The 24309-nt window shown below is 47.7% G+C and overlaps 1 protein-coding gene across 31 annotated transcripts in view; it reads right to left on the bottom strand.

Annotated features, from left to right (window-relative positions):
* Positions 1-24309, bottom strand: part of ank3b (ankyrin 3b) — a 206639-nt gene that overhangs the window by 90629 nt on the left and 91701 nt on the right. The window contains exon 1 of one of the 31 annotated variants that reach the window (XM_031561617.2): positions 994-1351. The exons of the other annotated variants lie outside the window; for them this stretch is intronic. Within the exon in view, the coding sequence (XP_031417477.1) occupies positions 994-1032 (39 nt within the window). The 5' untranslated portion in view covers positions 1033-1351. Of the gene's footprint in view, positions 1-993; positions 1352-24309 lie in introns of those variants that run through there. 31 annotated transcript variants of the gene reach the window in all.

The raw sequence follows: 24309 nt of genomic DNA, 5'->3' as shown, positions 1-24309 counted from the left end.
ATGTGTGGGAACTGCAAAGTCAAGGAGATCGAAAGACAGTGGGGGACAGTGAGAGAGAGAGAGGGAGAGATAGAGGGAGAGAGAGACAAAGAGAGAGAGTGAGAGACAAAAAGAGAGAAAAACATAAGCATGTGTTTCTTCCTGAAGGTCACTGCATCCACTGCTGTTGGCAGGGTAACACTTTAACGCAGACACTGTCTCAGAATCACATTCAATCACAGAATCACATGTCAGCTTCTGCTACATTTCACTCCCCCCTCCTCCTCCCCCTCTCTGACCGGTTCTGAAGGAATTCCTCCGGTTCTACAGTACAGAGAGCTTTTCACATAAAAACACTGAGACGTACAACTAACACACATTCAAACACATACACACACACACACACACACACACACACACACACAGTCTCAGAGTTTTATAGCCTTTTGGCTAATGCAGTGTAGCCAATTGTCAGCGTTCCTTCCATTGCCTCAGACAGACTTTTAGCATTTCTGCTGGCTAGCTCCTGCAGTCTCCGCACTATGGCGTAACCTTGACTACACTATATGGCTCAGCACAGCAGCTGGGCACTTTATTTTTACACAGCCCACGGTTGAGAAGAATTTGGGACGACAATATTAAGTATGTACAGCCTCATCCATCTGGCTGCCACCTTCCAGAGACCTCACAAAGACCTCTGCAATCAGCATACTCTGATAATGCAGCAGAGTGGCGCTGCATACACACACACACGCACTCACACACACACGCACTCACACTGTGAGTCCTTACTTCAAACCGCCTGACCATGAACATCTCTATGCTCTTCACATCAATCGCAACCAGGCAGAATCGTCCCATGAAAAACAACCTGACACACACTCTCTTCTCTCTCTCTCTCACACACACACACACACACACACACACATTCACTTCAGACGCATTATATCCTACAGCCATAACAGCATAAAGGGTTTCTATTTTTTGTGGAAATTTCAATAAATCTGCACTTACTGGCGCCTCTAGGAACTCTCCTCCCTCGTCCACTGCCATGTCCTCTCTGCAGTTGCGAGTTGTAACCCGAGTATTCAATTAAGCCACCACTGGGACCTCGCCGAAGCCGAGGGGCATTATGTCAAGCCTAAAAATACCTGGGACGGCAGGACAAAACGCCAGCAAACAACAATTCCGGTACTAATCACCAATCACTGGCCTCCTGTGTCTCTCCCTCTGTGTGTGTGTGTCTTTCTGTCTCTGCACCGGACCCCCTAAAAAAAGAGCGTCAGGATGATCCCTGGTTCCAGTGGCACACACCGGCACGGAGTCAGCTATACCTCCCCCCCCCCTTTCCCTGACACACACACACACACACAGAGAGGCATCTGCCTCCCTCCTCACCCCACCTCACCGTGTCCTGTCAACAACACCAGCTCGGGACACCCAACTCTCCTCACCCCTCCCCTCCCCACACAGCTGCCTGCACCACCGCATAGCTTCACAGGGGATCTCTCACACTTACCATATTTGTAGACACTAGTCACTCTCCCAGTGCAGTGTAATCATGATATGGGAGGTTGGGGAGTTGAGGGTGGGGTCGGGGGGGATGTAGGGGTGTTGGGGGGAGTAGAGAGGGTGAGGGTAGATGGGGTTGAGGTGGGGTGGGGGTTGGAGGAGCTACAGAAATAGACGTGCAGAATCAGATGCTCCTGCTGCTGCTACTACTGCTGCTGCTGCTACTGCTGTTGATGCTGCTCCTGGTCCTGCTGCTGCTGCTGATGCTGCTGCACCAAGAGGCCCCAGTTCTGGCCCTCCCTACCCGACCCAGTCTCCAGACCCAGTCTCCAGACCCAGTCTCCAGACCCAGTCTCCAGACCCAGTCCTGGCTGTTCAGCTGGAGTCTGTCTGTCTGTCCGTCCGTCTGTCTGTCCTCGGGTGATGCGGAGGCGAGGTGAGGGTAGCGAGACGAGAGCTTGAGTAGCGTCCGAGACCGTATTGTCCTGCCCGCCCGCCCGCCCGCCTGCCTAGCTTACCACAGCGTCTGCGCCAACAATGCGGCCCGCCGCCTGCCAGGCGCGCTTCGGTCGGACGCCTGTGTCGGGAGCCAATGAGCCGTGCCTCGGAGCCGGGTGCAGCGGCAGCCAGCCTGGCTTAGCAGGATTTGGGCTGCATGTCCGCAGGTATTAGGAGGGGTGAGGCCAGGCTGGACGGCTGAAGGGGGAAGCTGGGGGGGGTCGGTGGGGGTCGGTGGGGGTAGTTTGGGGGTGTCCCAGAGCGTGAGAGAAAGAGCTCAGTTGCTGGTGGTGGTGGTGCTGTTGCTGGATGGCTACAGCTTGCCTCTGGCAAAGTCTGTCTCTTTCTAACAGACTGCCTCCGTCGGCAAAGTACAGTAGACACACACACACACACACACACACACACTCAATCTCCCTCTCTCTCTCTCAGATACACACAGTGTCTGGCACACACACACACACACACACACACACACACACACACACACACACACACACACACACACACACACACACACACACACACACACACACACACACACACACACACACACACACTCAATCCCTCTCTCTCTCTCTCAGATACACACAGTGTCTGGCACACACACACACACACACACACATACACACACACACACACACACACACACACACACACACACACAAACTCCCAACAGTGGCCAGTCTAATTAATTGAATCAATGTGGCCCACTGTAACTCATTCCGGATTTTAAAATGGTGGACGTTCATTTCCTGTCTGGATTGACCTCAGCCAGCTGAGCCCAGCGTGCTGCTTTCAACTCTCCCGCATGTCATCAATACAAACACAGCGCCGCTGCTTCCTGGATCCGCTCCTGTTACACTAACCATATCAGAATACCTCACCGCATCCTACTATCAACTCACAATGTCATCATCCACTCCAATGGATCTACCTACATTTGTGATGGGCGTCTACTATCAGCGGCTTGTGTTGCCATTGTAGAGAGATTTGAAAGTTCAAGGGAGGAATGACAGTGCTGATGATTTGGGGTGACACAGTGTAACGTTTTCCATTGTGCATCCATTTTGCAAATACTGATAGATGCTCTTCATAACTGTTAGTTATTTACTGCTTGTCGGGCACTGAAGATAATGATGGGGGCCCTGGGACACAGACAGCCAGGCCGGGAGGGAGACATTTCAGTTTTGTGCAAAGATGATTGAAATGGATACGGGGATTAGAACTTGGACGCCTCTCGTCAGCCGCCACAGCCTCCCTTCCCCGTCTCTTTGGAAATGCTGCGCTGCCATGGTAACGGACCCCTCAGTGGATAGAGGGGATGTTAGCCCGAGAATGGAGCGAGGGGGGGGGGTACCGACACAGAAAACCCCTTGTTTTCTAGAAAATGACTTTCTGTAGGGTTTCTCCATTTCCTGTAGATACACCCTTAACAACAGCAGAGGGAAATAACTGCAAACTTCTGGGGACACGCATGAAGGGGCTAACAGACGAGTGGTTTGGGACACACACACACACACACACACACACACACACACACACACACACACACACACACACACACACACACACACACACAAATATAAAGACCCTTCCTTTCGGATTGATGTTTCACAATCTGTTTCATTCATGTTTTACTATGACACATGTTACAGGAGGTTGTTGGAGAACAGAACTAAATGATCTACAATATGGCTTCCCTTACATGATCCCGAGCCTCATCCCTCAACTGCTGTATCCACTGATGTTTTGGCTGCTTCCTGTTCCTTGACTACCCCTCTGAAGTTCCCTCTGCATCCTCAGCAGATCTGGACCGTGTGTCTTTAGCCAAGCTTTAATTAATCAGATCCTTCCTCTCAGCCATCAATCATCTGACTAACATCCTGTTTATGGCTTCCAGGATCCAAAAATGTTGAGAAATGTCTTTGGAGAGCATTTTAGGGTTTGGTGTTGAGCTGAGCACTGTCATGATTTCTGAAGTAACATTTGAAAAAGCATCGTGTCACACAGCCATATTTCACTTTGATAGCCACTCAACGCACGGCAACACGAGCCAATGTGGCCGCTGCGAGAAAAAAAATAATGGCAGCAGTGAACAAAAAACTAAACAGACAATTTTTTGTTCCGGCAGAAATGAAAACAATCTGCTGAACAATTTACACGACATTTACAGACGTCACAGCGGGGCTTTTATGTCTCCAAACCACTTCTCCACCGTCATAAAGACTGATACCGGACAAGACATTTACAATCATAAAAACTTGCTTTTACGTCCCTAAACCACGCATCTAACGGCATGAAAGCTGACACGGGACATTTGTCTGCCCTCATGGCGTCTGCGGAGAACAGCAGCACTCAGCTCTCAGGCCATTAGGGCTTCCTACCGCACCAGCCCACACACACACACACACCAGTAAACACACACACACAGCAGTACACACACACATACACACCAGTACACACACCAGCAGCCCCTGATGAAAAATGAAGCAGTACTGCAGCATGTCATTTCACACATGGCTGAGTTTGGGTGTGACGCTGGAGATTCATGACTCTGTATGTGTGTGTACATGTGTATGTGTGTGTGTGTGTGTGTGTTTGTTTAAATGTGCTATTGTTCATACATGTCGGTTTGTGTGTTTACATGTGTTTGTGTGTGTGTGTGTGTGTGTTTGTTTAAACATGTTATTGTTCATACGTGTGTGTTTGTTTGTTTGTTTGCATGTGTTTGTGTGTGTGTGTGTGTGTGTGTGTGTGTGTGTGTGTATGTGCGTGTGTGTATGAGTGTGTGAGTGTGTGTGTGTGTGTTTGAAGGGAATATTGCTGGTGTGTAGTCGACCCTAGTGGATGTTCCTCCCATCTGCTGCTGTTGGTGCCTGCAGCACAAAGGCATTAATAAAAATGAACACTGCTTTCAAAGCAGCGTTCATCTAAACACACACAACAACCTTTCTCTCTCTCTCTCTCTCTCATGCGCACACACACAAGCAAAACACAGACACACACTCATGACGCCTCAACACACGCACACACAGATGTTTTTGAGTCGGTTGTGAACAAGTCTTGCTGCTGTTTCTCAAGGCTGACTTGGTGGCGTGACAATTCCGATCCTCCATCTCCATCCCTACTGGCTTTATCAAGTGGAAAATGCCCTATACTGACTCCATTAGGAGCAATTCACTGATCAACTCCTGCAGTCCCTAAGTTACGTCAGTGAGGATGGATCCTAATGACCAGCCATCGTGGGGAAATTCCTGTGACTTTGGCTATATTTCATGCCAACTGTGTGTTACCTGTCAGCAGGAGTTAAACACACAGTCCTTTTATTTTGGATCAGTGCATTACTACTGCAGTGAGCGTGTGAGGGGTACCGTAACAGCTGTTAAAAAATACAGCGCTCTGATTTGAGAACACCGTGTAGACGTCAGCTAATATGTTTTTCTTGGCAGCTGCATAATGCGTTTCTAATCTATATGGAGACTGAGATCCTTTTAAGGGCACTTAAGTGTGGGAATGCAGGAAAGATAGTGCACCCTGAGAGAGGTGTGAGGACAAGTAACACATGTGCAAGGGGCACACACACACACACACACACACACACACACACACACACACACACAAATACACACACACACTCTCTTTCTCTTATCACAAACACACACGCACACACACAAATGCACACATTCAAACTGTCATTCCCTCTCACACACACACAAATCATCTCTCTCTTTTTCTCTCTTTCTCTCAATCTCTCTCTCTCTCTCACACACACACACACACACACACACACACACACACACACACACACACACACACACACACACACACACACACACACACCCCACACACACCCAGCAGACCAGCAGAAGAAGAACCTGACTGATGCCAATGATCTGAGCTCAGAGCCCTGTGGCTATCAGTCAGTATAGCAGTGCTGCCATCTAGGTGCAGGGTTGAACAGTGCAGTGAACCCACTGAGAGTGACATCATCAGGGTCTGCAATGTGTACCGTGTGTGCCTGAAGGACAGAGAGCGCGAGAGAGAGAGAGAGAGAGAAAGAGCGAGGGAGAGAGAGTGTATGTGTGCATGCTGTGTGTGCGTGTGTTTGTGTGTGTGTGTGTGTCATGAGAGACACACACAAACACAGATAGAAAGAGCGAAGGTGTGTGTGTGTTAGGGCTGTCAACGAATATTCTAAATTCGAATATATATTCGAATAGTTGTTAAAAATAGAATTTCGAATGTGAAAATGAATATTCGAATGTAAAAAAAAAAAAAAAAAACAGCGGCAGCACTGTCTGCTTTGCGGGTGGGCGCGCGCCTGAGATCAGGGACAGGTCACAGGAGTCTCACTGTCTGGCACAGAGTCACTGCTGACAGTTGACTTCCGAGATGCAGAAAGTGCAGAATCCAGCTTGACCGCAGCAGAGAAAGTGATTGTAACCCCCAAACATCTAAAGAGTGATGTCTGGAAATATTTCGGATTTTGGTCAGTTGATGGTAAACTTGTTGAGCCTACAGCTATAGTGTATAAGCTATGTAAGCTAGAGTTAGCTTACCATTCAACAACTAGCAACTTGAGGCTACATCTCCACATTTTGGAGATGTAGCCTCAAGTTGCTAGTTGTTGAATGGTAACCTAACTCTAGCTTACACACTACTTTAGCTGTAGGCTCAAAAAGTTGCCTCACTGCTGACAGTTGACTTGGTGGAAGATGGCAGAAAGTGCAGAACCCTGCTTGACCGCAGCATAGAAAGTGATTGTAACCCCCAAAAATCTAAAGAGTGATGTCTGGAAATATTTCGGATTTTGGGCAGTTGATTGTAAACTTGTTGAGCCTACAGTTAAGTAGTGTGTAAGCTATGTAAGCTAGCGTTAGCTTACCATTCAACAACTAGCAACTTGAGGCTACATCTCCAAAATGTGCATCCAAGTGAATATGGCATAATATGTGGAACTTCAGCGAAACAGCCACGTCTGGATACATATTTTGCGCCGTCCGTCACAAGTTCGTTGCCTGCGGCACGACAGGAGGCTTGCACGCAAAAATTGATTTCGTTCATATGCAAGGACATGAGGCCGATCACTGTGGTGGATGGGATAGGCTTCAGGGAGTTCTGTGAAGCACTGGAACCGAGGTACCGTATCCCTTGTTGTCGTTCATTTAAACCGCTATGCGCAGAGAGCGCGACGGTGCGGGAGAGGCAGAGAGAGGGAGAAAGAAAGAGTGCGTGTGTGCAAGCTCTGCGGTCTTGGCCATTAGTTAATTTACTTTTTTTTGTGTAGGTAATATGTTGTTAAATATGTTTAAACTTAAATAAATTACCTATACAAGTAGTTATGTCTCGTTGTATTAATTTGTCCTGTTATTGACGTGCCTAATGCGCAACCACAAATTCGAATATGTTCGAATATATGTGTTTTTTTAAAGCGAATATTCGAACGTCATTTTTGAGCAATTTTGACAGCCCTAGTGTGTGTGTGTGAAAAGCTTCTACTACGGGCGTTTTTTATGTTGCCCTGGCTGTGTGGACGTCATATCAACTGAAGACAACAAAAGAATGTTCAGTCACTACAAACGCGATAAAATATTACAGCCCTATCAGATACAGCATTCAGCACAAGAGAGAATGGGGACATTGTTGTCCATGAATACACATAGTGTTGTTGCCTAAAGCTCTATAACCAGCCAATACTGTCAAAGCGTGAGGCAAGAGGAGACGGATGCACTGAGCACCTGAATACAAATAGTACAGTACATGCACACACACACACACACACACACACACACACACGTACACGCACACACATTCTGATACATGATTGGCTGAGTGCGGGGTCCTGCTCTCTCTGATTGGCCAACGGGGGCGTGACTGTGTCTCTGATGCTGCTGGTATCTGTGTGGCCCAAGGCAGCGCTATCAGTGGTTAACTCAGGCAGCGCCAGACGCGAGAGCACACACACTCTCTCTCTCTCACACACACACACACACACACACACACACACACACACACACACACACGCACACACACACATACACACACACACACACACACACACACACACACACACACACACACCACACACGTACACAGCCTGGTCTCGGTCCTGTCAAAGAGAATGATAACCAGCCCACATTTGCCCTTTTGCTGCAGTTGGATAAATGCACTGAAACACAAGCTAATACAGTAGAGTGGAGTTTATTTGTGCTAGACTTCCTCCAGAGTCCTTACATGGCCTATTTCTGCTTGGATGTCCCTGAAGTAAACAAACTGTCAACTTGGCACCGTGGTCTATGAATAAAGTAAGCATCTGCATCCATCTCACACACAGACACCCACGCACTCGCACACACACACGCACGCACGCACACACACACACACACACACAAATGGCATCCTCTCAAAGGGATAGAGGAAGAGGAAAGAGAAAGACAGAGACGGGGAGTGATCATGTGGTGAAGAGGGATGGAAACAACTGAGAAAGATGTAAAGGGGGGGATGGTGAGAGAGAGAGAGCGGCAGAAAGATACAGAGGGTGACAGAGACAGAGAGAGAGACTCACGGGAGAGGTAGAGAGAGAGAGAGAGAGGGAGAGAAAGATAGAATGAACGTGTAAAAGAAAGAGGGATAGAGAGAGCGAGAGAAAGAGAGGAGAGTGTGTGGAGGACAGATGCCACTGGCAGGCTATGTGTGTGTGTGTGTATGTGTGTGTGTGTGTGTGTGTGTGTGTGGCTCAGGAGGAGCATCTGGAGCTTGGCTGCCTGCAGCTCTCCTGAGCCCTCTGCTCCAGACTCCTGCTTCACTCACTGCCCTACACTGTCCCTCTGCCTGTCTCTCTGTCTGTCCCTCTGTCTGTCTCCCTCTGCCTGTCCCTCTGTCAGTCCCTCTGCCTGTCCCTCTGTCAGTCCCTCTGCCTGTCTCCGTCTGTCTGTCTCCCTCTATCTGTCTCCCTCTGCCTGTACTTTCTGACTGTTCTATGTATCATGTCTTTTAAAATCTCATTTGTTTTTCTGCCAATCATGTCCCCCCCGTTTCTCTCATCTTTCCGCGTGTCCTTTATGTCTATTTCATGTTCACCTGTCTCTGCCCTCCTCTTCATCACCACCCTGCCTCTCCTGTCTCTGCCCTCCTCTTCATCTACACCACCCTGCCTCTCCTGTCTCTCCATCATCTCTCTCCTCCGTCGGTTTCTCTCCCTGTCCCCCTCTCTCTGATCCTGCGTGTCTGTCTTGTGTCTGTCTGTGTTATCTCTGCAGGCTGCCTTAGTCAGCAGGCCTGCCTGTCCTACATTTGCTTCTTTACTGGGCCACCATGCTTAGTGTTGTGACTGTGAAAACACACACACACACACACACACACACACACACACACACACACACAACCTGGGCCTACCAGCAGAGTTAACATTCAGAATCATCCAGACAAACACACACACACTCACATACCTAGACACACAAGAGTGTACAGAACCCTCCAGTCATTGACATAGAGACACTCATCCAAACACACACACACACACACACACACACACTGTCCATTCCATAGAGAGAAGATGGAGTGTCCTAGATATACGCGAGTCTCACGGGACGTGAACAGAACGCACCAAGCCCAAAAACAACCCACTTTTTCACCACTGGCCGTGAGTCAGCTCTTTAACACGTGGACCAGCAGTGGCAGAGGTGTGTGTAGTGTAGTGTAGTTTAGTGCAGTGTAGTGTAGTGTCGCGTGGTGTAGCGTGGTGCAGTGCGGCGTAGCGTGGTGCAGTGCGGCGTAGCGTAGTGCAGTGCGGTGCAGTGTAGTGTAGTGTAGTGTAGTGTAGTGGAGTTTAGTGCAGTGTAGCGTGGCGTAGCATGGTGCAGTGCGGCGTAGCGTAGCGTAGCGTGGTGCGGTGCAGTGTAGTGTAGTGTAGTGCGGTGTGGTGTAGTGTAGTGCAGAGAATTGTAATCTATTGAACTGTTGTGTAGTGAGCCATAGACGTGTTCCGTAAAGTCCCTTAGCACCTTAAAGCACCTTACTGTAATAGTCTAAACGAGTGCTACACTATGCCAATACAAAATCAAACATGCTTACTGGGCTGAGCTAAATATGCATACTTAACCAATGCAAAGCTAAATAAGCATTCTTAACCAATGCTAAGCTAAATATGCATACTAAACCAGTGCTAAGCTAAATATGCTCACTTAACCAATGATAAGCTAAATATTCATACTAAACCAGTGCTAAGCTAAATAAGAACACTTAACAAGTGCTAAGCTAAATAAGAACACTTAACCAATGCTAAGCTAAATATGAACACTTAACAAGTGCTAAGCTAAATATGCATACTAGCATATGATAAAGGTCAGTAACCAAAAGCTGGTGCCCTGACTGAGTGTTGTAGCCTCGTGAGAGAGACAGGGGAGGAAACAGAGGGAGACCTTGGTGTTCACTGGTGCACAATACTAACTTATTCATGACCGTACTCTCCCTGCACTCGATGGGCCTTGAGCATTTTACCAGGGTATGAGTGGGTGTACGGTTATATTGATTGGGAAACAGGGACTTAAAGTAGTATGAGTGATTCACATCGAAGAAGCCTCAGCAGTGGAGTAGTTAATTGGAGTATACTAAATTATTACATTTATTAAAATTGGTTTATCATACTAGTCATATGGTATAGGTATATACACGTATATGTCTTTGATTTACTCCTCCCTTCATTTATAAACTTTTTGCCTTGCCTTGAATAAACAAGTATAAACTGCTGAAGTGAGTGTGTGTGTGTGTGTCTGTAGGTCAGTGTGTGTGTGTAGGTCAGTGGGTGTACATGTGTGGGGTGTGTGTGTGTGTCTGTAGGTCAGTGTGTGTGTGTGTAGGTCAGTGGGTGTACATGTGTGGGGTGTGTGTGTGTGTCTGTAGGTCAGTGTGTGTGTGTGTAGGTCAGTGGGTGTACATGTGTGGGGTGTGTGTGTGTGTGTGTAGGTCAGTGTGTGTGTGTGTAGGTCAGTGGGTGTACATGTGTGGGGTGTGTGTGTGTCTGTAGGTCAGTGTGTGTGTGTGGGGTGTGTGTGTACATGTGTGGGGTGTGTGTGTGCATGTGTGGGGTGTGTGTGTGCATGTTTGGGGGGTGGGGTGGGGGCTCCTGTAGTGCACTTGGACGGCTCTAAGTTATTCATGAGCCTCCCCACCGTGTGTGTGTGTGTGTGTGTGTGTAGGTCAGTGTGTGTATATGTGTGGGGTATGTGTATATGTGTGAGGTGTGTGTGTGTGTGTGTTTAGGGGAGGGGGGGTATTCATGAGCCTCCCCACCGTGGCTGTCAGGACTGTTTGGCTACTGTGTGGATGATGTGGGAGATGTGGACATGCGGAGAGGAGAGGAGAGGAGAGGAGAGGATGGCCCAGACACACACACACACACCCCACTCCCCCAAAAGCTCCAAACTGTGGATCTGCACCTGTCTGCCTGCCTGTCTCCCTGCCTGCCTGCCTGCCTGCCTGCCTGCCTGCCTGTCTGCCTGCCTGCCTGTCTGCCTGCCTGCCTGCCTGCCTGTCTGTCTGCCCCCATAACACTTTCTCAATGCTGACTCAGTACAAGCCCACTTCCTCATCCTCACATGTCGCTACACTACATACAAATGCTCTTACGCCTTAAAACTGTCTCTTATGATTCAGTACTGACACACTACGCACTTACTCCTACTCACACGTCACTCAGAGTCTGATTCTCAGTATTATAATGTACACCCCACATGCATATAATTCCTTATAACAATATGTTATAACTCAGTACTGACATACTACGCACTTATACTGAAACGTAACTCATTCATTCTGACTCTTGGAGACGTAGATCCATTAGGCATCAGTCTACCATGACATGTTATTGATTTTACCCTGAACTTAGTAGTAGTAATGTTTATTACAGCCGTACATCCATATACATCAATGCCTTCTAATAGCCTCTCATGGTCATACCACAGACTAGCATCACAGACGTCCCACAGTCTGTGTGGGCAGTCTGTTTATAGTTTGCTTGGCACTGGAGTAGTCATTCTCCATCCAAACTCGGGCCGTAACATTTACTTTCGGGCTAGCCCTAATCCATGCCTGGGATTTTAGCTTTCATTAATATTTAGCCGCTCTAAGCCCCTAATTAGAGCAGACATCTGTCTGTGGCCTGGGCTAGGACCCTAGAACCACGATAACAAGCCCAACTTCTGGTGTTGCAGGAGCTAGCTGAGGCAGATATGTTCACAGTAATGACACCACCTGCTAGCGTATGCTTGCTAGTGTTTTAACAAAGACAAAGGGAGGAGACAAGGCGGTAATATACACATATGGCAGAGTGCTGTTTTAATCAATGCTGGCATGACTGACGACCGGCTTGCTAATCACTGTCAACCGAAACAATGTCCGTAGGTAGGTGGTTATTGAACGCATGGTGAATGAGCCTCACGCTGTTTCTAGGGCACGTGGCTCATTATGGGATGCACCCGCAGCGGACGGACTCCACTCCAAAACTCCGTTCTGGATTAACGAGCAGGAGACGTTTCACATTAAAGACGGACCCGCCCAGCCTCCCATCAATCTGCCGTTGCCACGGAGACGGGAGTCAGTGGGTTACTACAGCAATATGACACAAACTTGGCAACAGTCTGGAACCAAGTCTGAGAAGATGCCAAGAGACACTAAAAACGGTGTTTCATGAATATGCGACAGGAGTTACCAACCCGTAATTCTCTCATTAAAGTTCATCTATTTCTGAGAAAACAGTATTCCGATGCAACGCTATGAGGTGCTCCCCATACAACGGCACCCCCCTTCTGAGTCAATCAAACCAAATGTCCACATATCCCCCTGGGAGCCCATAATGGAGTCCCTCAGTGAATTAGCATTTTCAATTACACATTTGATTGCGTTCGCTGCGTACTGCCACACAGTGCTAAGAGGAGCCAGACAAAAATTGAGGACATTTTTGATCAAGGGGGACAGCTCTGGAACGGACGGCTGTGTTTGGATGCTACAGGACAGTGAAGAGAGACGGAGACACGGAGGATGCCCCATCTGTCCCCAACCCCCCCATTAACCCCCTCCAGGAGTGACCCTATGCTCCACACTGATACGGGGGGTGTAATATCTCTCCACTGCATGCATATGGTGTGTGGGCCTCTCTTGGAGATAGCACAAAGAATGAGGCACTCCCTTCTTTGTGATTATGGTAATTCGTCTTTGTGATGGGCTCGGACTGGAATCATATTATTGTGCAGAATTATTAATGGCAACTATTACCACCTAGGGCTGTGTGCCTTCTTCTTCTACCCGTGTTGTGTTTTGATTGTTATGGTTTGAACATTTTAAATTCAATATGTTAATACAAATGACAAATTGGCTCCTGAAAGCAGCAGGTTCACCTGCTGAACATGACAATGGAGTTCCATTAAAAATGCTTACATCTGCTGTCGTCGTCAGCTATGAGGGAGGGAGGGGAGGGAGGGGGGGTCTCTGAGAGAGGCTTACCTTGGAAATGTTCTCCCTAAAACACAACAACAACAACAATAACGACATCAAATCAGAACAAAACGAGCTGAACTAATGCTTTATCGATCCTGCATTTCAGTTCGCATCATCAGAAAGTTAATGAGAGAGAAAGAGAGGGAGCGAAAGTGATAGGGAGGGAAACAGAGAGAGGACATAAAAAATGAATAAAAGAAAGAAAGAAAGAAAGAAGGACAGAAAGAAAGAAAGAATGCAAGAAAGAAAAATGTCCATAGTTCATGCTGAGCTTGTTTGTTTAAACATGTGTGGATTATTAAATCGTAGATCAAAAGGGATTCGGACGGACCACACTTTTTGCCCTGGCAGACCCTACAGATGGAGGCGTCATGGTCCAAATCCCCCCTTCCCTCAGGGTGCTGTACGGCCACTGCCTGCTGCTGCCCTACGCTGTGCCCACTTCCCCAACACTGCCACATGATGCCACAGCACGCTTGCCAATGTATATCACACGGGTACATCTGTCCACGTCCATGGCATGCGTTTGTGCCACTCAGTCTGTCTCTCTGTCGCCTCTGTGCGCATTTGTGCTTCTCAGTGTGTCTGTCAGCTCTGTGTAAGTGTGTGCTTGTATGTTTGTGTGGACCTATGTGTGTATATGTGAATTTCTGTGTATTTTACACTATATGTGTGTACAATATGTTTGTTTGTGTGTGTGCGCGCTCGTGCGTGTGTGTGTGTGTGTGTGTGTGTGTACGGACCTTCTGTAAATCCCCAGCCTTTGATTGGCTCTGCTCTAAAAGCACACCTGACCTCAGTGTCCTGATATGGATCGATATCACTTACTGAAATACTCAGCGCAGGGTAAACAACAATCTCCGGGTATTACTGGCCTGGCAAATAACATCCTCAACACAATCACCCTCCTCAGCAGCCAGCCATCCTGAGGAAGGGAATGGGAGCACTGGAGCAGTTCCACACACACACACACACACACACACACACACACACACACACACACACACACACACACACACACACACACACACACACACACACACACACACACACACACACACACACACAGAGATATGGGCGTCAACTGTAGGTGGATATGCTGCCTTGGCCACTATGTGAATTATGAAACCGGGCGTACGTATAGTTTTCAAATGTGGGTTAATCCTGTTTATGTAACCCATACAGCTGTTAATGTCAAATGCATCGCGCAATAGTACTCTGTAAAAGGAACACATGCCCCCGACCAAGCCACTATTCAAAACTGAACACATAATTTTACTACATGAACCACTCAGGCTGCCGTAGCTTCAACAACGATGTAACCAACTATGCACAAATAGCCATTTTATGTGTTTATGGATTAACTAATAAAGTTTGAGTGAAGTACTTGGACATGTGCTACAGATGCACCGATTGTCCATGCATGAAGAGACACTTCAGTTCACACTGATTTGAGACGGGTTGACTAGTTTTGGAGAAAATGTGCGAGTATTAGACAGTGGATATAAGAGACTCAGAACTCAGACTCAAGACTGCAGGCAGGGCATCAGCTGTGTGTGTGTGTGTGTGTCTCTCTGAGTGTGAGTGTGTGTGTGTGTGTGTGTGTGTGTGTGTGTGTGTGTAACGAGGCAGGTCTCATTAGAGATCCAGCGCTCTGCTCTGACAAGGCCACTCCATAATGAGGGGAGCGGGTCAGACGCTCTGGGCTCCAGGCCCAACACACACACACACACACACACACACACACACACACACACACACACACACACACACACACACACACACACACACACACACACCTGTGGGTCCCTACAGAGGCTCACCTGGGCTCCAGAGGAAGCTATTACTGCAGCAGCAGCAGCAGCAGCAGCAGCAGCAGCAGCAGCAGCAGTAGCAGCAGCAGTGTCTCCAGACAGCTCAGTCATGGAGTTAACCACAGGCCTGCAGGGCAGGCAGACTGAGCTGGCCTAGATGTGCAGGTGGATCACTCTAAATCAAGATGCTGCACAAGTTTGCAGACTTCATGTCCAGTTTACTTTCCTAGTTATTTATTGGGCATGCTTTTTATCCTGAGGGACTTACGGGACACCGTGGAAATTGAGCCAGAGATCTTGGTGTTCTCAGCTCCTGGTTCTAGTTGTCCTATATGGTAGTTATTTTAAGGGAACGACATTTGAGGGATCTTACAGTAACTGGCATTTCATCATACATCATGGTAATAGCATAGCTAAGGTACCAAATGTACAATAGATACAACAAACTGATAAACGAACACCTGGCCTAATTAGGCAAATGTGAATCAATCATCATCTCCCAGACTTATGATATCTAAGAATCTAGGCTACACATATCTATGACGTAGCTACATAGAGAAGCTTCCCAATGCTAAGCGATACATCCAGCTGACTAGCTCCAGCCTCAGAGAGGCCATTATCGTGTGATTATCCGCCGGAGTGTAATAGGAATCCTGATGTGTGCATTACTGAGGAGGCCAGATTGACTTTGGGCTGGGGTCTAATTTTGGACAGGTGGGAGGGGCAGAGAGGATTCTGGGAGCAGCGCTTCTCTGAGATCTGTCTTCGGAGGAAAACAGGAGCCGAGTTAGAGGCAGATGTACTGTGTGTGACATATCACTAACGGGGTAACAGTTAGAGTTCTCATTAACTATATTTGGTCATTTAACTTTTGAACATGTAAAACACTTGTGCCTCTGCTTAGTTAAAGTTAAATATAAAGTTTATTATTATTATATTTTTACCTAAGAAAGACACACACACAAACACACACACACTGAAGTGTATATGTGAACATTTGTGTGTGTATATATGTACGCGTATGCGCTAAGTGAATCTAGCTAATCTTCTATCACCATATCAGTGGCATCTAATCCTCCTCCTCCTCTGCCCCAATGAGTCCCCATTGACTGGTGAGGAGAGGAGCTGGAAGACCAGGGCAGGCCACTGCCTTCATCTCCAGGTCACTTCGTCTGGTCTGCAGCCCAAGCTCAGCAAACACAGACTCAGGAAACCAGGTGGTGTGTGTGTGTTTGTTTGGTTTGCGTGCACTTGTTTGTTGTGTATGTGTATGTGTGTGTGTGCATGTGTATGTGTGTGTTTGTTTGGTGTGCATGTGTATGTGTGTGTGTGTGTGTGTGTGTGTGTGTGTGTGTGTGTGTGTGTGTGTGTGTGTGTGTGTGTGTGTATGTGTGTATATGTGTGTATATGTGTGTGTATGTATAGATTTGGACACAGGGGGCTGGAGAGAGGCACCTGAGGGATGGACAGGAGAATAAATGATCTGTCCCTCTCAGAATGTCCTGGGGTGTCTGTGAGTTATGGTCAAAAGACTTGCTGACTGTGTGTGTGTGTGTGCATGTGTGTTAATGTGTGTCTGTGCATGTGCGCACACACAGCGGAGAAGGATGTCTATAGGCAATTTGACTGTGTGTGTCTACCCTTGACTGGCTGAGGATGTACATGTGTTTCTATGTGTGTGTGTCTGAGAATGTGAAAGCATATGTGTGTGTGCGTGCATCTGTGTGTGTGTGTGTGTGCCTGAGAATGTGAACGTATATGTGTGTGTGTGTGTGTGTGTGTGTGTGTGTGTGTGTGTGTGTGTGTGTGTGTGTGTGTATATCCGTGTGTGGTCTGTTTGTTCTGCTCCCCTGGTCTCCTTCACCTGTCACCCCTCAGAGATAGTGCTGGCTCCTGCTGAATGTCAAGCAGTGGGTTTCTCCCCCAGCTCTCCCCATCAGCCCAGCGCTCCAGCGCTCCTCTTCCTGCCTCATTCCCAATCCCAGCGCTCCAGTGCTCCCCTTTCCGCCCCATTCCCAGGATCGTCAGCACTCTGTCTGCTCTCTTGTTCAGGTTCTCCGACCTCCGTTCTCCAGATAAATGAGACATTCGGCCAGCTCTGCCGGTACCTCAGGAGAACACATAATTGGTTCTGCTGCTGGCTGTGCGGCTGTAATTAATGGGTTTGAGCTGCGGGATCAGGACACAGGCTGGAGTTGACCTCAGCGTGGCCATCTCATTGTGTGCCCGTCAGGGAGGAGGAAGCATTACATCTGCTATCCGGAGAGTTAAATCCACCTGTCTATCTTCCCTGCCCAGCTGTGCACCTGTAGACAGCTAAGTGTCAGCAACACCATGTTCCACTGGTTGAACGATATGCAACAACACCAAGATCGTGGGTACCCAGGGAACACATCCATACTGATGGGGGGAAAATGTACATTTGAGTGATGCAGTAAGTCACATGGGATACACATGTCTGCTAAATGAATGAATATGAAAGTATATGGATCGATACCTGACCTGCTCAACAGGGCACTGCTAACTGGTGTGAGATGGGCCATATGTCTCTTAGGCTGATTGTCTGTCAAAGACTGACAAGTTGGGGGAATAAATTGTCGATTAATCTTTTTTTTTTTTTTGCTGTCTGATTTGATATCGATCTGTTTTATGTATGGATCGAACCTTTAGGCTAATACACATTTCCCAAGTTTTCTAGGTCCATTTTTGCTATGGTTAACTGTCACATTAAAGACAATCCAATCATCACCAGTGCTCCCTGTTAGATACCGCTCTCTTCTTTGACTGTGAACGCATAGAGGAAGACCAGTTGTTACATCTATTTTGTCTCTGTTAAACCAACTATACCCATGTGTGCCTCAAACAGGAAGAGCTTGCAACACAAGCCTTTGGCCTTCTCTTTACTGGTTAAGTGGTTTCTAGTGACTCTGCATTTGTAAATCTGTGTTCCCCTTTAGAGCTTTTTAAACATCTCTCCAAAAATGGAAAGCTGCTATATGGTATTTAATATCTCATTATTATATCAAATATTGAATTGTAAGGCTGTGAATCGTGACCGAATAAAATTACAGCGTCTGTGCCACGACCCAGCCCTAAATTTGCCTGTTAACATTTCACCAATTCGGCCAGTGCTGTTTCTTCTCCTATTTCAGCACTGCCATTGGACACCTTGCTGTTTGTTTGTTTGTTTGTTTGTTTGTTTGTTTGTAGATACGTCACCTTGGACTTCTCATATCAGAACATTTAGCTGAGAGACAGGAACACATGGGTGGGCTCTTAATTACCGCTTACAACTGATGGGTCGTCGTCGTCGTGACAACAAATGCCTGGCAACCAGAGTGTCAGCTGGTACAAATGTCTCCTTGTGGCTCTTGACACAATCCTCGCAGCTCAGCCCAAACACACATTCAAAATAAAACACCTCGTCTGGCTTTTTAAGCATACACACTCTCCAAGCTCCATATCCGGCAGACGGGAAATCTATTTGTTGTAGTAGTACTGAAATGTATTTGCTGACTATTATAGACTTAATAAATACTTAGTATAGTTTGCTAAGGGAGGGGATGCAAACATTCCCTTCCCTCTAATACGTTGAAGTGAAAAGGCTTTGATTAAAGGGATGGTGGGTGAATGTTTATGCAGTGAAAAGGCTTTGATTAAAGGGGTTGTGGGTGAATGTTTATGCAGTGCTACTCCCCTGCAGTCAGCTCCAAAACATGAAAAAGCCCTCCAGTGTTTTCCTCTTCAACAGCAAAAGAAAAAAAACATTCTCTGTAGTGTCAATGCCGCAGTAAGCTCTCTCCCACGGTGAGTGTGTGTGCATTTGTGTGTGTGTGTGTGTGTGTGTGTGTGTGTGAGGCTGCTTGAGTCTCTGTAAAGCTGCGTAACGCTGCGTGGGTGTGGAATGCCTCTCTACTCTCTCCTCCTCCTCTAAATCCCTCGCTCTCTCTCTTTTTCTCCCTCTCACCTTCGCTCACCCTCTTTCTCCTTCCGTCTCTCTCTCTCTCTCTCTTAACCATATTTCCCCTCCAGTACTATCTATACCTTTTTCTTCTCCTTTTATCTAATTTCTTTCTCTCCTTCCATCCTTCTCCTCCATCCCTTTGGCAGGGATCTGTCAGGCATTATCTCTCCTTCTCAGACTCTCAGACTGTTTCACCCCTTTCTACATAGCGAGACTCAAAAACATTCCTTGCATCAACCAATCCCGAAGTCCCGTTCTCACCTGAGTGAGCCAATCACAGAGCCTGGTTCTCTCCTACAAGGCCCAATCACAAAGACCGATCTGTCTGAACGTTTGGCACAGCAGAGAGATAAGAGAGAGAGAGAGAGAGAGAGAGAGAGAAATAGAGCGAGAGAGAGAAGGAAGAAGAAAAAGAGACAGGGTGAAAAGAGACAGAGACAGGGAGAGAGAAAGACAGAGAGAGAGAGAGAGAGAGAGAGAGAGAGAGAGAGAGAGAGGGTTAGAGACAAAGAAAAATGGAGGGTTGATGTTCTTTCTCAGGATGGCTCCACGTTTCATAATTTATGGCCCGGCGGTAATTATCTAAGTGCCGGGGCCGGGGCTGAAGATGAGGAAGATGAAGATGAGGATGATGAAGATGAGGAATAGCGTCTGTCTCAACACGAGCTGAACTCCTTCCTCATCCTCATCCCCCATCTCCCATCAGCACTTGTTACCACAGCCACACATACATCACAAACATTACAACGAGAACAACAAAATGATGAAGATGGATTCTCTGATGTCTTTCTCTTACTTAATGCATTTGCTTTTGTGCCATTTTACACGCTTTGGACGGAACCATGAAAACACTATCAATTTTCACTCGGTGAATATTTGCACCGATGATGGAGATGGTGATTACATGTTGTGCAGACGAGTAACCACGGCATCACACAGCCATCAGCATTTCCCAGCGTCATTAGAAATGCGTGTGTATGTGGGTGTGTGCGTGTGTGTGTGTGTGTGTGTGACATTAGAAATCCTGTGCACATGGGACGCCCACAGCCTGCCTCAGAGAAGGTGGCGGCCGCAGCTTCTGGGTGTAGCACAGTCAGAGAAGACACTGCAACATCTGGGTGTAGCACAGTCAGAGAAGACATTGCAACATCTGCAGCCGTTTCAGGAGCAGGAGTGAGAGCAGAAAAGACACAGAGAGGGGGAGAGAGAGAGAGAGAGGGGTGGAGAAACAGAGAGAGAGAGAGAGACGATGTGTTGCAGTGGAGTTTGTTCGAGCCTGAGGGCTCGAGTGGCGTTGCGTGGACGGGTCAGTGTCTCCAGTGGGCGCTACCCCCCTCCTGCCCCTGTGTGGCACTTTAAGAGTCTATTATCAGGCCGTCCCTCATGTCTGGGGTGATTAACGGAGCGAGCGCGACGGCTGTACGCTCATGTGATTCATGCAGCACCACTGGGGAGAGACCGGGAGGGAGAGATCGTGGGAGAGAGGAGGCGAGAAGAGGGGAGAAGGGATAGAAGGAGTGTGTGTGTGTGTGTGTGTGTGTGTGTGTGTGCAAGCACATGCATTCATCTCTGGCGTATCCCTGCCTTTGATGGCGGGAAAGAGTGGGCTGGAGACGAGTGAGAAACGTTGCACTCCATTTTGTGTGTGTGAGTGTGTGTTTGTGTGAGAGTGTGTGTGTGTGTGTGTGTGTGTGTGTGTGTGTGTGTGTGTGTGTGTGTGTGTGTGTGTGTGTGTGTGTGTGAGAGTGTGTGTGTGCAGAGAGCGGGGGCGCTGCCTTTCTGCCTGTGCCATCTAGGCACCTTGGTAGCTCTCCTGCACTGCCATCGATTTAGTCATTAAACCCTGCCGCAATTTGGCTATTAAATCTTACCACACGTCACCCGTATACCATAGGGTGGTGCTTACACAGTCTCACAGCCCTACACCTTACTGCAGTTACCAAACACCTGCAGCGAAACACGCTAAAAGCCCTGTACTGGCTGGAGTAATATACAGCTAGTGAAGAGAGTAGCTTGTAGTCTTGAGTCAGACAGACAGCAGTTCTCTATAAAGCTTCTCCCACAACAACCCATGTTAAAATAACAATTGAATATAATACAGAATATGAGAATCCCACAAAGCCCCCAGCTGAGTGTGCAGGAGAGGGGGTTGGAGGAGGGGAGAGAGACCCAGCCTGGGCTCCCTGTCGTTGGGGAGCGAGGCGTGCGTGGGGTCCCTGGGGAACGTGCCGGGGTGGAGGGGGCGCACAATCAGAATGGGACAGAGGGGCGAGGGGGTGGAGAGATTGGGGGAGAAAGGGGCTTTTGGGAGTGCTTGGCTTTCTCCTGCAAACAATGGCAGGGTGTGTGTGTGTGTGTGTGTGTGTGTGTGTGTGTGTGTGTGTGTGTGTTGGGGGTGGCAGGCGGGCTGGTTGAGAAATGAGGTTTGGCTGTAATAAGCGGCAGGGGATTAATGTGATGGCTTGGTGTGTTTGGTGACTACCCGCCCACTTTCTCCTTGTGTACACACAAACACACACACACACACACACACACACACACACATCCACAGACACGGAAACACACACACATATTAAAAAGTATGCCCATACTAACAAGTACACACACACACACACACACACACACACACACACACTCACATGGCAGGGGAGTGATGCTAGAAGCGTGGCGGCAAACAATGGCACTCTCAACCCACACACAAAACAGAGAGGGGGAGACACACTGCCGAGGAAAAGAGAGGGAACAGGAGAGAGGAGATAGGGAAAGAGAGGGAATGGGGGAGAGGAGAGAGGAGAGAGGAGAGAGGGAAAGAGAGGGAATGGGTGAGAGGAGAGAGGGAAGAGAGGGGAAGAGAGGGGGAGGAAAACAGGGGAGAGAGGAGCAGGAGGGACAGCAGATGAAAGAAAAAGGATTCAAATTAATTTAGAAGCAAGGTGGGGGTTGTGGGGGTGCCTCCCCCCTGCTGTGTGACACACCCCCACAAAACACTTCAGTCTTTAGCGGAGCCCTGGCGTTAGCATTAGCCATGATTAATGATGCCGCTTCCATGATGTCACTTCTATCACAACCGCTATATTTACACGTGTGCTTACTGAGGAGGGAACCCAAATGTGCTGAATATCTTAAATGCCGTTGTTATGGGAGACATATCAACATAAATCCAGTCATGGGGAATGTCAAATTCTTTAAATTCTTCAATCATGAGAAGGGGGAAAAAACCTAAATAAATATATTCTATAGTGTGGGAAAGAACAGCTAGCCATCTGGATCTCTTTCTGTATGGTGGAGTGACGGAGTGATACAGACATGCATTTCGCCTCCTAGGGCTCTCAACATCATGAACAGCGGCAGCATGAAAGGAATCTTACACGCTTTTGCTGTAAAAACATCCTAGTCAGGCCGTTCAATAAATCACTGTTTAAAACGTTTCATTCGCTTAGGCTGTTTATCATGTTACCACAACCCACACACCCCTACTATCTCACCATAGCATCTTTGTGTGGTTAGACAAGGAAGCCAAGATAACAGACCAAAACAGACCAAGGCATGTTGGCATGGTTTCAACTGTCATAAAGGATATCGCTTCTCCAAAGAATAAAAGGCTAAATATACGTTATATGAGATGTATCTCAACAGAGGTTATATCTGTTGGCTGTATGTTTAATAGCAATGATCGAAAGGGTTAGAGATTGAGGCACGTTCTTCTCTGTTTCTAAGCTGTGGTGGTCTTTTGTGGTTTCTGGCACGGGTTTGCGAGTGTGTGTGTCTGCGTGCCAGTGTGTGTGTGTGACTGAGTGTGTGTGTGCAGGCCAGTGCGTTTGTGACTGAGTGTGTGTGTGCGTGCCAGTGTGTGTGTGTGACTGAGTGTGTGTGTGTGCGTGCCAGTGTGTGTGTGTGTGACTGAGTGTGTGTGTGCGTGCCAGTGTGTGTGTGCGTGCCAGTGTGTGTGTGTGACTGAGTGTGTGTGTGTGTGTGACTGAGTGTGTGTTGCGATGGAGTAATGGGGTGCCAAGCAGACCGTAGTATGGATTAATTTCCCTGTACTGTCTGAGTGTGAGGAGGACACCCGATACAATTACTCGTCTCTGTCACACACACACACACACACACACACACACACACACACACACACACATAAGCACGCACGCTTGTGATGTCTACAGCAACAGCTGGATTTGTACTCCCACGGCCAAAACAGCTGTAACCTCAACCGCGTGAGAAAATAGATAATCCTGAGGATCAGAAAAACACACGCACCTGCGCCTACACATAAGCACGCGCACCCACACACACACACATACACACACACACACACACACATAAACAATCACATCAATCACCTCTAAATAACCTTGAGACCCTCTCTCCTTATTCACACCTTACGCAAGCAAGGAAAAACACACACATACACACATACACATACACACACGCACAGTGTGTTGCCTGACCCTTTCTCTTTTGTCTAGCCAGTGGAGTAATTACCATTGGCTTCCTTCCCCCGATAAGCCGCTCCGCAATCAATAAGAAAACAAGCGCAGCACTGGCCGGCCGGCCACACCTTGATCAGATCTACATACGGACCACCACCCAACACTGCGCCCACTGCAGCACGGCACAGCAGCCTGCTTTCCCACGACTCCGCTAGACCTCCGACTGTGGTCTTTAATGTGGAGCATAAACCAATGGAAAGCATACGCTGAAAAACATCCACCACAAAATCAGGCACTTCCCTGTAAACATGTTTGTGAGAATTTCACTTTTTTACGGGGGGAAACGACATGAAAATTGAGAAGTGACTCAAGACTAGAGGCATAATGTATGAGGTGTAAACAATTCTGCACCGACTTGTTTAGGATACTCTCTAATATAGTCTCTCTTAAGCAGAGACTTTTTAGCAATTAGCACAACATCAACTGTATTTAGTCGGTACTTCCGTGTTTTCTAATGGACACATTGTACAAAGAAAGTGTTTTTAAGCATTCTTGGGGTCTTTTCTAGAAGATAAAATGAGACGAAACACACCCGACCATTTCACCTCTCCTTCAA

The sequence above is a fragment of the Clupea harengus genome, chromosome 23 (assembly GCF_900700415.2).
Source record: "Clupea harengus chromosome 23, Ch_v2.0.2, whole genome shotgun sequence".
NCBI lineage: Eukaryota > Metazoa > Chordata > Actinopteri > Clupeiformes > Clupeidae > Clupea > Clupea harengus.
The sequence above is the reverse complement of the archived record's forward strand: the minus strand, read 5'-3'. Positions and strand labels throughout refer to the sequence as shown.